Source organism: Hemitrygon akajei, chromosome 6, assembly GCF_048418815.1.
Source record: "Hemitrygon akajei chromosome 6, sHemAka1.3, whole genome shotgun sequence".
In the NCBI taxonomy this organism is placed as follows: domain Eukaryota; kingdom Metazoa; phylum Chordata; class Chondrichthyes; order Myliobatiformes; family Dasyatidae; genus Hemitrygon; species Hemitrygon akajei.
The window spans coordinates 144,254,041-144,272,390 of record NC_133129.1 but is presented as its reverse complement, the minus strand read 5'-3'; the positions used below and the strand labels follow the sequence as shown (position 1 = coordinate 144,272,390).

At 41.0% G+C, this 18,350-nt stretch overlaps 1 protein-coding gene across 3 annotated transcripts in view; it reads left to right on the top strand.

Annotated features, from left to right (window-relative positions):
* The window catches only part of LOC140729555 (ethanolamine kinase 1-like), a 422,765-nt gene that overhangs the window by 267,665 nt on the left and 136,750 nt on the right, over positions 1-18,350 (top strand). For 2 of the 3 annotated variants that reach the window (XM_073049448.1, XM_073049449.1), the window contains exon 6: positions 1,119-1,279. In XM_073049448.1, the coding sequence (XP_072905549.1) occupies positions 1,119-1,279 (161 nt within the window). Of the gene's footprint in view, positions 1-1,118; positions 1,280-9,170; positions 9,252-18,350 lie in introns of those variants that run through there. The other variant, XM_073049450.1, reaches the window with a different exon arrangement.

Below are 18,350 nucleotides of genomic sequence, written 5' to 3'. Positions count from 1 at the left end.
ATTGAACTAGTACAATAATCCCAGCGATCTCAGTATCAGAGAAGTGAATGCAAGTTTGCTGCATTACAACCACAATATCTGGACCATGAAAGGGCACCAGTAAAGTTATAAAGCAATTAATATTGAAAAATAATAGGAAAATGGGCAAAGAAATGGCAGATGGAATGCAGTTAGGGAAGTGTATGGACATGCACTTCAGTAGAAGAAATTAAGATGTAAACTATTTTCTAAATGGGGAGTGAATTCAGAAATTGGAAGTACAAAGGGACTGGGGAGTCCTAGTGCAGGATTCCCTGAAGGTAAATTTGCAGCTGAGTCAATAGTAATGAAGGCAAATGTGATGTTAGCATTCATTTCAAGAGGACCAAAATATAAAGGCAGGGATGTAATGCTGAAACATTATAAGGTATTGGACACACCGCATTTGGAGTAGTGTGAGCAAGAAAGGATGTACTGGCATTGGAGAAGGTCCAGGGCAAGGTTACAAGAATGATCCAGGAGTGTTTGAAGGCCCAGGGCCTATACACAATGGAATGGATGTGAAGAAAGTGTTTCCAATAGTGGAGGTGTATAGGATCTGAAATCTCAAAATAGAAGAAAGTCCCTCTATAACAGAGGTGAGGAGGAATTTCTTAAACCAGAGGTTGACAAATCTGTAGAATTCTTTGCCACATATGGCTGTGGAGGCCAAATCATTGTGTGCATATAAAGCAGAGATTGAAAGGTTCTTGATTAGTAAGGGCATCAAAGATTATGGAGAGATTGCAGGAAAATTGGATTGAGAATATGATGAATCAGTCATTATTGAATGGAAAAGCAGGTTTGATGATCGGAATGTACTAATTCTGCTCTTACGTCTTATGGTCTTACACTCTTCTGGAATACAAAGAGACAAAACGGATACTGTAACGGGATGTTGGTTTTTGGAATAAATTATAACTGGTTTCTGCAGGCAAAAGCTATAGTAGTTTACTTATCTCAGTTTTCAATTTACAATAATTCTACAAATTTCAGTATCTTCCAGATCGAAATATTCATTTTCACAATAGCTGCTGTGTTTCAGTGTTCTATAATCATCATGCACTTGGGCAAAACCTCATTTTTTTCTCCCCCTACAGGAGTCAGTGAATTGGACTTCAGCATGTACCCACCTCAGGAAATGCAAGTGGAATGGCTGCAGTCCTACCTGGAGGTATATAAAGAGAACACTGGCAGTGAACCAAAGGTGACTGAACGGGAAGTACAGAAACTCTATGTAGAAGTGAACAAATTTTCATTGGTGAGTAGCAGGGGCTTATTGCTATTTTTATGTTTGCATATTGAAATAAATAGACACTGATTTCCATATGAAAATGAATGAAAGGAAACTGGATTTTGCAGTGTCATGATCTGCAGGATAATTCAGTTCCAATGAAGCATCAGTCATAACAAATATAATCAAGTTCCCACAGGCTGCTCAAAATTTGTTTTTTCTTGCAAAGTCCGCAAAGTTTCCTATATGCTAATAGTGGAGGAAGCTGGATGCATTGCCTGCCAATGATAGTCATTATTGTGTGTAGACAATTCTGCATGCCATCTTGCAGACCTCATTGATCTGAGTGTATTTTAAGATGTTGGTTGACCAAATGATCACCAGGAGGCTGGACGTACCCTGAAAGGGTATCCAGCATCATGTGTCTTCTCATACTTCTCTGTAAGTTTCACAATTGGTGCTTTTCACTATACTGCCTGACATTTATTTAAAAGCGAACGCAGTTCTCGTTTCACCCAAAGCTGATAAATGAGGTGTTGGCTTTGGTGTAGCTTTACACTTCAAGAACTTGTTTTTCTTGCATGTAGTTGTGACTTTTAATAAATATCTTTTCATGGGTTTAGATTTGTAGCAAGTTCCCAAGTGGTTAAAAAATATAAGCTGAAGTCTTAATCAGCTTATGTCACGTTATTATAATAAATCTCAGAATTACTAAATCCATTTGTACAGTTCCCTGCAGTATGTTGTGATGGAGGTATTTTTCATTCACTGGTTTCCTTTAAACATTGAGAGGGTCATCGGTAGAAATGGGAGTATTCGTGTGTTTCCAGTTAGCAACCACTAAACCACAGGCATGTTGCATTATCAGGTGTCAAAAATAATATGCCCTTCCATATTAATTTTCAATTTTGCTTCTCTCTTGTCACATTTACAAAGAACTCTTGTGTTCTTTCAGGTCAAACTCAGCACTTTTCTTTTTTTGCAATGATTTTATTCCTATAAGGTAAAATGAGCATCAGTATTATACTGGAGTTGTCAGACTTTTTTTTTCAAATGGAATTCAAAAATCAAAATCGGCTTCGAGATGGAAGAAAAAGATCTAAAGTAGTGAACAAGACCTGGGAAATCAGGTCACACCATCTCTTTGTTTAAGCAGACTAAAATGGCATTATGTAAAACTTAGTAATATTCCCCAGAATATTCTCAGGTGAGAATATGTTAGCTCCTTGCTTATTCTATTAATCCTAAGAAGTTTCAGACGAGCTTTCACAGCATATCTATAAATTAGGGATGATATAACTGTTGTTGGCACGATCTCAGATGGCAATGGGATGGCATACAGAAGTGAGATAGATCAGCTGATTGAGTGGTGTTGCAACAATAACACTGTACAGTACTCAACGTCAGAAAGACCAAGGAATTGATTGTGGACTTCATGAATTGGAAGTCAGAAGAACACATAACAGTTCCCACTGGAGGGTAATTGGTTGAAAGGGTGAGCAGCATCCCAGAAGATCTACCTGCACCCAACATATTGAAGGAACACCAGAGGTTATTTTCATTAAGAGCCTGAGGTGATCTGATATATCAGAAAAGACTCTAGCAAATTTCTACATTTTCCAGCATTCTGTCTGGTTGCATCTCCACCTGGCAGAGAGGCTCCAATGCACAAGATTGAAAGAGGTTACAGAGTTCGTTGACTCAGCCAACTCAATCACAGGTACAGCCTTTTTGACCCTCAAAGACAACTTCAAAAGGTGGTGCCTCAGGAAGACAGTATCAATCATTAAGGACCCTCACCATCCAGGACGTGCCCTAACTTCTCATTATTACCATCAGAAACCTGAAGACCCACACTGAATGTCTTAGGAACAGCTTCTTCCCCTCTGCTATAAGTTTCTGAACAGACTACAAAGTAAGACTTGCTATTCCTTTTTGCAGTATTTATTTATTTTTATTGTGATTTATGGTCACTTTTATGTTGTGCACTGTACCGCTGCCACAAATCAACAAATTTCATGACGTATGTCAGTGATAATAAACCTACTTCTGATGCTGATTTAGTATCAGCTCTTAACTCTGCAAGCTAGTTTCATATTCCTAGCCCACACCCACTGATGCCAAGGCAATCAAAGGAATATCCCAAGAAAAATATCGATACTGCAAACTAGGAAGACAAGGCCACAGATTGAATGAATTGGCGTCAAGTTTTCCATCATGCATGGAAATAAATGCTTTGCCCTTGAAAACAGAGACAAAGGAAAAGTAAAAGGGATAAAATCATAGCCAGCTGTTCCACATCTACAAGTTCTGTGGATGAATCTGTATTTGTGGGATCAAATTACCAAGTCTTTCCAGAATCCATTTGTGAATCATTGTAGAATTCATTCACCAATCCAGGGAATGTTAGTGATGATATAGTTTACTTCTGTTTCCTTAGCATCCATTACATTTTTTTTGATTTATGGTTTGTGGATGTTATGAAACATACACTCAGTGGCCACTTTATTAGGTACCTTCTGTTCCTAATAAAATGGCTACTGGGTGTATGTTCGTGGTCTTATGTTGTGGTAGCCCATGCACTTTAAGGTTCAACGTGTTGTGCATTCAGAGATGCTCTCTGCAGACCGATATTGTAATGTGTGGTTACTTGAGTTACCTTCGCCTTACTGTCAGCTTGAACCAGTCTGGCCATTCTCTCCAACCTCTCTCATTAACAATGCATTTTTCCCCATAGAAGTGCCACACACTGGCTGTGCTCCTTTGGTTTTCGCACTATTCTCTATAACCCTAGCGAATGTTGTATGTGAATATCCCAGGAGATCAGCAGTTTCTGAGATACTTTAACCATCCTTCTGGCACCAAGAATCATTCCATGGTCAAAAACATTTAGATCATGTTTCTTCCCCATTCTGATATTTGATCTGAACAACAACTGAACCTCTTGACCATGTCTGCATGCTTTTATGCATTGAGTTGCTGCCACATGATTTGCTGATTAGATATTTGCATGAATGTACCTAATAAAGTGACCACTAAGTGTAATTTAAAACCCAAACAATTTTTTTGTAAGCCTGAACAATTAAAAGATGTTGAAAAAACTTTCAACTGACCAATACAGTTCCTCATAAGAAACATACAACTTTTGTTTGTTTTCCTGTCATTATTAGGTCAGTACATCCAGTTACTATTTCAGTTGATCTACCTAATGCTGTCTTACTCTTGACCATCCACACTTAGCCTATATTTATTGTCATGCCTCCTGTTCATCTTTTCCTCGAACAGTCAAACCCAGTCCAGATTTTTTTTTTGAGTTCACTAGATTGATAAAGTCTGATCTGCACTCTCTGGAACTTAGACAAATGAGGATTCAGAAAGCTGAATGAAATTGGCAAGCTGCCTAATGAAAGGCAGTTTCCTCAGGATGCTGAACTCTAAACATTGGGTCATCATTGGATAAGAAATCTATCTTTTCGGACTGAGATAAGAACAAAAATTTTAATGCCGAGTGTTGTAGACCTTCGGAATATTCTATACCAGTCATTGAGTAAATTCAAATCGGTGCCTGGTAGATTTTCTGATTCTAGGAAATTAAGTGAAATTGAGACTAGGTAGCAAAACAAAGGAGAAAGTGGCAGCCATGTATTGATTGTATTTCATAGTAAGCTATGTGACCTATTTATTTTATATCTATTTGTTCCTGGTCAGCACAATGGCTTTCAGGTCACTTATACACTAATAAATAGCTGATGAATTTAGGTGATTTTACCCCACTTCCTTGGCACCTGCCACCTGCCACGACACCAATCTCTTCTCTTGTCGCCTCCGTCTCTAAACTCATTTCTTTGGTAAGAATTCCCCATTCCACACTGATAATCCCTTCTCCCATCTCCAACACTTCTCCTCTTCTTGGACAGCCCACTCTAGTTCCCTGCCTTCTCTAAATCTTGTCATCTTGAATTACTGACTAGTCATCAACCGGCTCAACTTCAGCACTCCTCTCTCCTCCTCAAATCTTATCCCCTCTGAATGCACTGCCCCTCACTTCTCCCTCCTGTCCCACCAAACTCATGCCCTCATACCTCAACTCCATTCCATCTCCCTTGGTTTAGTCCCTTCCCACCTACAACTGAAACACTTCTCATCTTCTTGGTCTCCTCAGTAACTTCCTCTTGTCCCTGGTTCTGACCACCTCATTTTCACCATGCCCCTATACAGTTCTAACCCCACCAAGAAAGCCTTAAAGCTCTCCGCTTCTTTCTCAATAAAATAAGTAATCTGTTCCCTTCCACCATTACCCACTCCCATCTGGTAGAACTGGTCCTCATCCTCAAAAAATTTCCCTTCTCCAGACTCTTAAGTGTAGCCATGGGCACCCACATGGCCCCAGCTATGCCTACCTTTTCAATAGCTGTGTAGAACAGTCCAAGTTCCAAGCCTTCCTCAATAATGCTCCTCAGCCCTTCCTTGCTACATTAATGGCTGCATTGGTAGAACTTCATGCACCCATACATACCTTGTCAATTCATCAATTTTGCTTCCAATTTCCAGGATGCGGCTTCCTTTCAAGGACATCAGGGATGTCCTCCTAAAAGAATGGGGTTTCCATTCTTCCACCATTGATGCTGCCCTCACCCACATCTTCAGCACTTCCCGAACATCCACGCTCACCACATCTTCCTGCCACCTTAACGGTGATAGAGTTCCTCTTGTCCTTGCCTACCACCCCATGAGACCCCACATCCAACACTTTATTCAACACCCACCATTTCCAAAGGGATCCTACCACCAAACATATCTTTACCTCTCCCCCATCTCTCCACTTTCCACAGGGATTTCTCCCTTCATGATTCCTTTGTGCATTCATCCCTTCCCACTAATCTCTCTCCCAGCACTTATCCCTGCAAGCGGCCAAAGTGCTAACCTCCACCCTCAAGTCCATTCAGGGTACAAACAGTCCTTCCAGGTGAGACAACATTTCAACTGCAAATGGGCTGGGCCCTCCATTGTGTCCTGTGCTCCCAAAGCAGCCTCCTCTACATTGGCGAGACCCGTCGTAAATTGGGAGACTACTTCATAGAGCATCTTTGCTCCATCCACCAAAAATGGAAGTTCCCGGTGGCCAAACATTTTAGTTATAATTTCCATTCCCATTCCAAATGTTGATCCACTTGTGCCCCAGTGAGGACATCCTCAGGGTGGAGGAGCAACACCTTATGTTCCATTTGGGTAGGCTCCAACCTGATGGCGTGAATATTGATTTCTCCCTCTGGTAAAAAAATTCCCTCCCCATCCCCTTTTCTTCTATTCCCCCCTCTACCCTCTTACTTCTCACCTGCCCAACAGCTCCCCTGGGTGTCCTTCTCCTTCCCTTTCTCCTTTGGTCTACCGTCCTCTCCTATCATATTCCTTCCTCTCCAGCCCTCTACCTCCCCTACCCACCAGGCTTCACCTATCAACTTCTAGCTATCCTCCTTTTTATTCTGGTGTCTTCCCCCATCCCTTCCAGTCCTAATGAAGGGTCTCAGCCCAAATCATCATCTGTTTATTCATTTCCATAGATGCTGCCTTACCTGCTGAGTTCCTCCAGCACTTTGAGTGTGTTGATTTGGATTTCCAGCAGCTGCAGAATTTTTCATGTTTATAAGTTATGTGACTCTCGAATCTTTCATTCAGTGCTGTGTTACATTGGGAATGTGTTAACAAATGTTCTAGGAACAAACGCTAATTATCTATTTGAGCAAATAATTGCAAATATCAGGAATCTGAAAGAGAAATTGCTGGAAGAACTCAAAAGGTCAGGCAGCGTAACAGGGGAGAGTGAAATAAAGTTTTTTTTTGCTTCTTTCCTCTCTGACACTGTCTGACCTGATGAGTGTTTCCAACATTTTCACTTTTTGTTTAAACTGACATCCTTAACGTTGGCTCAACTCTCCTTTTGCTTGAGAGGATATTAGTTTGTATGATGTCCACACCCTGTGAATCACTCCATCAAGCCCACAGTGGACAACTCTGTTATATTATGATCAAGAAGCAAGCTGGGATCTATGGATCCCTTGCTTAACTGTATTGGTCCATGGCAGAAAAATGGTTGGAAACCCCTGATTTATGTAATAGTATTTACATTGAGTATTGTGATTAAAATTAGCCAAATTCTTTGGCAAGGAACAAATGACGTGGTTTAAAACTTCAGAAATGGCAGCAATGAATGGGATTCCCTGGTGCTGGTAGTGAAAAACAAAGTTATGATTTTTTTCCTGAAACTTTTCACACAGTAAATTGAAATGGTTTCTCAGGATGATGATCGAGTAGAATATCATGATTATTTGAGAAACAGCTGGATATCTGAGCTGTATGTGGCTTGCAGATTGATGAAATAGGGTGGGCTATTCAGCTGCCTCTATTCACATCTTTCTTGTGACATTGAGTCATGAATTGATTTGGTAATCTTGAGAGGAGACATTTAGCTTTGTCCACCTGATAATTGGTCTGATTCTTTTCGATAGTTTGAGGGCACACTTTTTGAGAATGCTATCATTATTCAAGCCTCAGTCATAGCATGCACAATACAAAATTCTCATCAAACAATACCAATTCATTGTTTTATTTTTCTCATCCTGTTGCACAAGGTAAGGCTTCTAACACAAGCTCTGGGAATGCGGAGACATAAGCCCCTTCTTTAATTGCCAAGTGCAAATCTATTAATCTGAGAGAAACAGCTGTAAATATAGAAATCCTGTCTTGATGCAGTCTAGTCTCTGAGAGGCCCTTCTCAATTCTGTCAGAGCACACAATGAGTCCATTGTGTTTCGATCTCCACAGCTGGGCACTCATTCCCCCCAAGAGTGTTGTAGAGCGTCACCTTTGTCTGTCAACAAAAGTGTGAAATCACAGCAAAATCATGGATGCTGCTGCAGCTCTTACAACCCATTATCAATAAAGAGTTTTCCTTCTGTTCATAATAATGTACAGAACCACAAGTTCTTGGTTAAGTAACTGAAATTGCTTTGTAATTCAGTCAAATTCAGCTGTATAGACAAGGTTAATATCACAGATATTTTTGTTTGAATGTCTTTGGATCAGTTAAAATGGCTAGAAATACTGTAAATTTTAACTCTTGAGTGAAATGGTAAAATATGTCAAATGGTCATATATTATACTCAGACAATATAATCTGTGTAAGTTTGTGTATGGAGACCTAAATACAGTGCCCAGCCTATTTTAAGTCTATCACGAAGTAACTCGCAGCAGGTGGTTTAGATGGAGTTCTGTGTGTGAACTGAATTTGACTAGAGTATTTTATTATCAGACAGTACAGCTAGTAATCTGAACACTGATTCAAATTTACTCATAGTGAGGTTATGAAACAGCAAGCAATCTGAAATCTTGGGAGGAGATTAACTTCAGTGGGAATGAAATTCAGCAGAGACATTTAACAGATGGCCAATCCAATATCACCAATTTTCTGCTAAAATACGATCTTAATAATCATTTCCTGATGATAAATGCATGCTTAGATCCATTTCCTCCTTTGACCCTTTGCAAAAACAAAAAAGACAAATATCGTGGGCCAACAACTAAGGGAAGAGAAAAAATGAGGGAGTGGTCTCAGAGCGGCTTAAAACTCAATGGCAATAGCCAAACTAATTTCAACTAGATAAATTAGTATTTATTCAATTCCTCACCCCCTCCCCTTGACACGAGCTGCTTCACAATCTCATTTTCTATGAAAACACCCTTTCCTGGACAGCTGGAATTAAGTATCAATTTCTCTTTATTTGATGTTTTTCCAAAATAGATTTGCACAGTTTCTTCAGAGATGAGTACAAGTGATCTTGAGATATTATAATAGGTTAAAAGTGTTTTTCAGTGATCATTTAATTTACCAAGCTTAAGATTTACTGCATATGTTTTCCAGGGCCAAAATGTCTTGTTTTGAACTTTTCCAGGCAATTTACTCCTGGACGTACAGCATATGCAAACAACAAGAATGGCCAGCACTCTGTATGCATGCAGCTTCTAATGTAATAGTGGAAAAGAAGCATTTGGATTGTACCTTTTATTTCTGGAGCGAAACTCACATTTGGAACATGCCACATTAAAATAACTTGCAGAAACTAAGATGATTTAACATTGAGGTTTTTGATTCATCAATGAAAAGTTTTAAATAAAACCAAATTTCCACAACGGTATATACTGTAAGTAGAAGATAATATGCAGAAATTTCAGTGGGATTGGAAATAAAAGGACGCCTCTGTTTACCAGTATCTAATCCCAATGAAAGAAAGTGTGTGTCTTCATAACTATTTCTTTAGGACCTTGCCATGTGGGTTTGGGTTTGGGTATTTGATCCTCCACAATATTCCATGTGGGAATTTAAACTGGAGGGTGGCAGTGTTTTTTTTACTAGGTCAAGTTGCGAGCTCAACATCAACCCGGCAGGGATGGAGAGCGTGCTCAGGAGTGGTCTGTCACTGGATCGAACTCGGGAACCTCCGTTCTCGAGCCAAGCGCTAATCTCACTGCGTCACCAGCCGACCTGTGGTAGGGTTTCTCCAATCCTAAGCACTGTTTAATATTTTCACAGTAGGACCAATGGATAGATTTGCTGTCAGTTCCTGATCTTCTCTGTTTAACTGTCCTATCTAAAGAAAATTTAGATATTCTGAGCATCTTTCATAAGGGTACATGAGTAATCATTCTCTGTATCCATCATTCCAGATATCCGTGGTTCATTCACACAATTCTCGTGCTCCATCATTAACTATTTTCTACACTAAAGCCAGGAAGAAGATGCTCTGTTGTTACTGCTGTTTCCATGAACAGCCTCCTACCATATTTTGCCTCTTTTTGTTGCATCTCCCTCTTCTCCAGTTCTGGTGAGGGGCCACAAACCCAAACATTGACTGTTTCTCTTCCCAGTAATGCTGCCTGTTCTGCTGAGTTTCAAGAATCTGCTGTTTTGTTTTTGATTTTCAGTTCCTTACTATTCCATGGGTGTAGTAGTCCACTTCCCTCTCCACAGCCTTGAACATCATGTGCAGGGAGAGATCAATGAGAACAGAGATTATACTATGAATATTTCATCTCACATTATATCTGCTTACACTTCTGTACCTTATGTACAGGTCACCATGATTACTGTACCAGTGTGACTTATACCTGCATAATAAAGGATGCTATTTGTCATTAAATTGCATTTAAACTGTGCTAGCATTTTGACAATGATTTGTAATAAAACAAAATCAAACAATACCTGTTATGTTTTATAACTTTAAAACATTAAACTAATTAGAAGGAAGACATGAGAGTCTGAAATGCGGTTTAGTTTCAAGTTTTACTTTAAGTGAGGCACGCACGTATCATGCGGTAGCGTGATGATGTTGGCAATTAATGTATTTTACATATAATCTGTAATTATTTAAACAAACAAGAATGTTTAACCAATATATACAATATTACACAAGTATTATTGAAATACTAAATAAACAATACCCGAATTGTCTTTCCCAAATTACAACTTTGTGGGTGGGTTTTGAAGTCCTATCACATCATTGCAGAATCTCATTGAAGCTACAGTTGAGTTTATGGACTCCCTTTCTCTTTGTCTGCACATAATGCATGTTCTTGATGCCTTGATGAACTGACGTCAGGCTACTCCCAGAGCTAACTGAAGAAACAATCTGAAGTTGCCGACAATGGGGTAGAAGTGTGTGTACTGCTTGAGAGGTAATGGTGGGAAGTGACTATGTTCCCTAGTGCAATGCTATCAACGTCCTGAACCTGCACACCAGACATTTCAGGAGACAGGTAAACAACTGTGTAATGACCTGCTTGCACCGAGATGGTATTGCTGCTGTTTCAACCGCCAGTCCTGCAGCTGACCCCGACTAGGACACTGTGTCATCAGTGTCTACCCCCTACTGTCTTCACACCACCTCTTGGAGTTACTCATGGTGCAGTCTGAACAGCAACCTGCTCATGATGAAAAGTTGTGTCAATTGGAGGCCAGGAAATGTCAGAAGAGTGTTATTTGACACACTATAATCCCCTTCACATGTAGTATCTCCATGCTCATGCAACAGAGTAACTTGCTTGTTGGAGACCCCTCATTGTTCGTGGAAAACAGTTAGCTACCTACCAGCAGCATTGCTTTTGTGCAAATGTGAGCACCTTGAGGGTTACACTCCTGTTGTCTGCTCAGAGCAGTATGTATTGTTACGAAAACCCCGTAACCAGGTAACTTACCAGCAAAGGTAGATGGATCAGCTGAGTCGGATGCTACTATTTTCAAACGTTTTATTCAACAAGGGCACAAACGTATGGTTAATACAAAACATTCAAATCGTCAAAACTCAATCTAAAACACCGGTGTAACCATAATCAATCAGAAATAAGCTCTACAGTTGTCTAGGGGGGGTAATACTGAGTCCAACGGAAGTCTTAAGAGTCACTCAGAAGTTTGCAGGCTTTTTCCTTTATAATTTAGAAAAGATGCACACTTGCCCGTCGTCTTGGCAGAGCAAATCCTTGGAATCAGGGGAGCAGACTTCCCCGTTGTTATTTTAAAAGCAGTCTTTCGTCGGTTTTAGCCACAGATTCAAAGTCGGAATCTAGCGTACGTGGCTTCCTTCAAAATGGCATCCCGCTCCCACGGGAATCGATCTCGTGTCTGCTGGGTGCATCTGCTGGGTGCATCTGAGGGTCCTCCCCTCAGACCCGCCTTTATACTTCTTCACGGGATCGCAGGTATCAATCAAGTTGCAGGTAATGCGATCTCTCTCTCAACCAGCCCACTTTGCCCGAGGGCTTTTCAGGTGGTCTCCATGAGACAATAGTCAAAGTCACTTTTATTCTGCTTCTTGGAAGAACGTGGTCTTTCGCACGTCTCTCTCTTGGGTCAGTTGACCCCCCCCCCCCCCCTTAACTAGAGTTCTTGCGATTTTCACAAAGGAGGGGGCCAACGGCATAACAGTATGGTCAGTGAAACAGTGACCCATTCACATGTGCTAGATCCTCACTCAATAAGAACAGCAGGCAGCTTCCAGGCACACATTACTGTTTGTTCACTTTTAAACTGCAGAGACTAATTCTTTAACTGGATCAGAGTGAGATTGCATAGAAGCAGAAAGACTTTGTGTGTCTTAATCTATGTGTCAACGTTAAGAAGAGGATGTGCTGGAATTTTGCAAATCATTAGAATAGTTATGTCCCTGTCAATGGACAAAATATACCCCAGGTTATAATGGAAAGCAAGGGAAGAGATTAATAGACACAAAGTACACTGCAGATGCTGTGGTCAAATCAAGACGTACAAAAAAGCTAGATGAACTCAGCAGGTCGGGCAGCATCCATTGAAAGGAGCAGTCAACGTTTCTGGAAGAGATTGTTGCACCTTTGGTAATGATCTGTGTATCTTCACTGGCCACAGGTGTGGTACTAGCCAATTGGTGGGTGGTAAATGTTAATCCTTTGTTTAAGAAAGATAATCGGAAAACCCTGGGGATTATATACCCATATGTATACCCATTATATATGAGTGTTATGTCACTGGTGAACACACTATTGCAGAGGATTCTTAGAGACAGTATTTATGAGCATCTGGAGATCCATCATCTGATTAGGGATAGTCAGTATGGCTTTGTGAGAGGCAGGTCATGCCTCAAGAGCCTAATTGAATTTGTTAAAGAAGTGACAAAGCAAATTAATGAAGGCAAAGCAGTGGATATGGTCTATATTGATTTTAATAAGCCATTTGATAAAGTCTCCCATGGTTAAGTTCATTCAGAAAGCCAGGGAAACATGGCTGTGTGTTATCACAATTGTCTTGCCCACAGAAGGCAGAGGGTGGATTCTGTCTGGAGATTGGTAGTCAGTGGTGTTCAGTTCTGGGATCCCTGCTCTTTGTGATTTTTATAGTGCAGTTTGTCATATGATAAAATGGGATAGTGACAACATGCAAAGTTGTGCTGACAACTGGCATGTGGAATTCAAGCTTTAGTAGTGACACACTTTGGAAGGTTGAACTGGAAGACAGAATATAGGTTTAATGGCAGGGTTCTTAACAGTGTGGAAGAACATAGGAATGTGGGGTCCACATCTCTCAAAGCCTACAGCACAAGTTGCTAAGGTTGCTAAGAAGGTGCACAGTGTGTTGGCCTTCAAAGTTGAGAAACTTAGTTCAAGAGCCATGAGGTAATGTTGCAGCTCTATAAAATTCTGTTTAGATTGCACTTGGAAGATTATGTTTAGTCTCGTCCACCTCATTATAAGAAGGATGTAGAAGCTTTAGAGAGGGTGCAGAGGAGATTTACGAGGATGCTGTCATGATTAGAGAACATTTCTTATGAGAATAGGTTGAGGCTTTTTTCTTTGGAGTGAAGGAGGATGGAAGGATACTTGACAGAGGTGCACAAGATGATAATAGGCCTAGATAGAGTAGACAACCAGATACTTTTTCCCAGGGTGAGCGGGCATAATTTTAATTAAGTTTTTTTTACACTGGGAATGGTAGGTGCATGGAACATGCTGCCTAAGGTGGCAATATAGAGGCAGGTACATTAGGAATATTTAAGACACTCTTAGCTAAGCCAAAGGATGAATGAGAAAAGGAGGGCTATGTGGGAAGGAAGGGTTAAATTGATCTTGGAGTAGATTAAAGGACTGGCACAACATGATGAGCTGAATGGCTCTACTGTTCAATGTTCTGTCTTATTTTTCTCATTTTAAATGTACTTTGAAAGATCTGTATTGCAAAAAAAAAAGCAAATTTAAAAAAGGTAGCAGAGCCTCATTGCACCAATGTGTGGGTCCATGAATTTCCTTCCAGTCCCCTTCCCTGGCAACTTGCCAAAGCGTTTGTGCAATCCTCCTGCCTAGCTTCATCATGGTGTAACACCAGTGACTTCCCAGTGATGATGCCAGGGAGCTGGAAAAATCTATGCCTGCAAACGCAAAGCATCTATTAACACCTGTGACAAGGGCCAAAATCACTACATGCAGGTGCTGAGTGTCTGTATCCAAGATAAAAGAGCAAGGTTACATAATGAGGTTCTGTCATTTGACACTGCCATGTTTAATATAGTTTAATAGCTTCCTTAAATGCATGGAAACAACACTGAAGGCAGTCATTTGGATTTTAAGAAGTATATAAAACAGAAAGCAATGTAAGCTCTGAATAAGATGCCTTTCATTTATGGAAAAAGTTGCTAAGCAACTTGCTTTTTATCTTTCATAACAAAGGAATGCAGTACAAAAAGTCTTTTTTTCCCATCAGTGACCCCAAACCTTTTCAAAACTAATTCATCAGGTTGGCTGTTGTGATGTTGTGGCTGTTCTGACCATACAGCATCTTACACAAGGCTTGTTAAATTGAATAGTGACCAAGCATAGAAGTGCTCCATTATCTCCCATCACAAAATGTAGCAAACCAGGATTCTAACTCTGGTGCTCACTTAAGACTACTCTTCATCTTCAATGGCACAAAGGGGTACTTATGATGCTCTGAAAAATAGATAATTTACTTTTGTGTGCTTATTCTCATTTTACATGTCACTTTAATAGAACTGCATTGAATTTTACACCTACAAAGTGTGTTCCTTCTGAGATTACAGTTTCATGAGAATTTGTAATTATTACACATATTGTACTCTTTATGAAGGACAAACAAATAGAAATGGACTACGTATTGAATGCACATCTAAGTCAAGAATTAGCATCCTCTGTAATCTTTGGACAACACTGCCAGCTAAAACTTAATCCAATGAGTAATGGAGTGTGACACACGAAAACAGGCAGATTCCCAGTTTATTGATAAGCTGTGAAAAATCTGAGGTTTTACAACTCCTCTCTGACTCAGATTCAGATTCTGGTATTTATCTCTTGTACATGGAAATACAGAGTTAAATTCATCTGGGGAATGCAGCATGCGAGCACCACCACACATACCAGCAAGTCCACAGTGCTTGGCACAGCACAAATCAGAACAGAATGAGCAAAACCTATTCCTCCTTCCCTCCCACCCACCGACACAGACACTTCTCCAACTCCAGGACAGGCCTCCACCCTCCTGTTACCGATGCTGGGCCATTGAGTTTCCCTGGCAGAACATGAAACGTGGTTGGCTCCGTTACTCTGTGCTGATTAAAGCATTGAGGAAGATTTAAATCATTGAGAATGAGAGTGGAAAACCAACAGGTGGTCGTCGCTATCTGCTCGCGTTTGACTGGTCTCCCTCTCTTCAAGCTCCTACGCTCAGGCAGGATGTGCAGGAGTCTGGGGCCCCATGCTGCCAGGTTATTGCCATCGGGCTCCTGGTCTGGCTTCATCACCTTACCACTGAAAGGACTTCACAGCCTGTGGACTCATTTTCGGGAACTCTGCAGTTCACGTTCCATGTCTTTTTGTTTACCTAATTTTACTATTTGCGCGATTTGATCAAGGCCCTTCAACACTGAACTGATTCTGCAGCTGTGGCCTACAACCATCTGCACTCACCACAGCGCCGAACTGGCTCCATAGCTATGGCCTGCAGTCATTGGGCTCCTATACTGGCTTCACTTGCCACAGTGCTGAACTGGCTGTGATTTCAAAGGTTGCAAAGGTACATTTAATGTCGGAGTAACGTATATAATATACATCCTGGAATTCGTTTTCTTCACAACCATCCATGAAAACAGAGGAGTGTCCCAAAGGATGAATGACAGTTAAATGTTAGAACCCCAAAGCCCCCTCCCCAGCTCCCCACCCACTCATAAGCAGCAGCAAGGTAACAATCCCCTCCCCCAGCAGAAAAAGCATCGGTGCCCTCCACCGAGCACGCAAGCGTGCAGTAAAGCATCAATAAAGACACAGATTTGCAGTACCCCAAAGACCATCCGTTCACCCTATAATTTGACATACCACAGGCTCTCTCTCTCTCCCTAATAAGGGAAAAAGAGGTGTCCACATTTCACAGCAAAAGGGGGGTCATAACAAACAACTTGCTGATTTACGATGTTAAAAGTCTGTTGCGTTGCTTTTTCCAAGACTGTGCCCAAAGAACTCAGGTCTCTGGGCACAAAACCAGCAGCCAGCTTGCTGCTTTCAATCTTTCATCTCCCACGACACACTGAATTCCTGAGGAGGCATCGACCACGAGTCCTCCTGCCTCCAGATCCACAAAATCGCAGAACCCCGAAGGCATGCTAGTCTTCTAGGCTGCATCCTTGGTGTGTCGCCTAGCGGTCAGTCGGGAGACCCCAAGAGCGGGTCTGATTCTCACAAAGATCCAAAGTCAGTGTGTCACTCCAGGTCAGGGTCTGAAAAAGAACCCTGAAAGGGAAAAACAGAGATATTAAAGATAGAAATAGAGCTGTTTCTGAAGATGCAAGCAAAGGAGTCACTGTTTAGCGTCATCATCTCCTAAGCTCCTCTCCCTTGACTGTGGGGCTGCGGAATCGATCTTGGGGACTCTGCGGTTAAAGTTCTGCATGTTATTAGTTTGCTTTTTCATCATTTGCACCATATATTGTTTTTTCACACATTGGGTATTTGACTATCTTTGTTTTGTGTGTGTGTGGGTGTGTTCTAAGTGTTTCTATTGTGGTTACTGCAATAAGATGAATCTCAAGGTTGTATACAGAATACACAGTTTAATAATAAATGTACTTCGAACTTTGAGTTGTGACTTCTAGACTACCAATCGACATTCGAGCTCCAGTATTTGGTCATGATCCCCAGACTAGCCAATGATGGGAGCCCAAACTCCAAACTGGAACTCTGGACATACCAACTGACTGGATCTCGCGTCTCCTCTGGTCCCTAGTTTAAGATGAAGAAAGTTATTCAAGGCTCTCTGGTCCCATAAGTTAATCAGTAACTCTTACATCCTCACGAATATAAGCCTTACACATCTGGTGAGTGGGCAATCAGTTTTGACTCCTATGCTCCACGTTAGCTGTCACTGACTGACTGAAAGGATATCCACAAACTCCATAGATGGAAAATTTCAAAAATTACAAGAACAAAATTTAAAACTAAGTTCAACTCCAAGAAGGCTGCAACGCCTTCTCTTTTATCTCTTCCTTTGCCACTTTCCAGACTTGTATTTCCACCATTTTGGTGTACAGGGTTGAGTGTCATGATGTTGTCCCCTGTACACTGGAAGAAAACAAATGCAGATTAGGTGTCCATGTTGTGTAATAGCCAACAAGAATAACCCTGCTACTTTAATTCTCCATCCAACTTCCATGCCGACCTCTCTGAGGCCTCCTACACTGCTCCGACAAAGCCTAATGTAAAGTCAAGGAACTGCAGACACATCTGATACTCCTCAATCTGCTGAGTATCTTCTGTTTTGTTTGCCTTTGTTTCATCTTTTAACCTATTCTTAAAGTGAGAAGAATTTTGTTCTATCTAGAATTTCCCTAGCGCATAGCCCTCTATTTTTCCAAGCTCCGTGTACCTGTCTAAGAGGCTCTGAAAAGTCCCTATTGTATCCACTTCCACCACTGCTGCCGGCAGTGCATTTCCACTCACTCACCACTCTCTGTGTGAAAACCTTACCCCTAACATCCCCTCGGTACCTATCTCCAAGCACCTTAAAATTATGCCCCTCGTGTTAGCCATTTCGGGCCTGGGGGAAAAAAACCTCTGACTATCCACACGATCAATGCTCCTCATCATCTTATACACCTCTATCAGGTCACCTCTCATCCTCCGTCACTCCAACGAGAAAAGGCCAAATACACTCAACCAGTTCTCATAAGGTACATCCTCCAGTTATGTACAATTATCTGCAATTTTATCACAGATAGTGGGGATATTCTACATACATGTATTTTGCATTAAGTCACCCAGTGTGTTAACTTTAGAGAACAGAATTTTGGAAATCTACAGCTCAGAATGAAGTCGTTTGACATATTTTGCTTATACCACCCTAAGAAGAGCATCCACTTGCTAATCCCACTTCCCAGCTAGTTGTCCATAGCTTTGTATATTTTGCCACTCAAGTACATTTCCAAGTACTTTTTAAAAACATTGTGATGTCTGCCTCTGCCCCCTTTCAGGCAGCAATATCAAGACCCTGGTAAGCACTGATTAATCAGTTAGCAACACA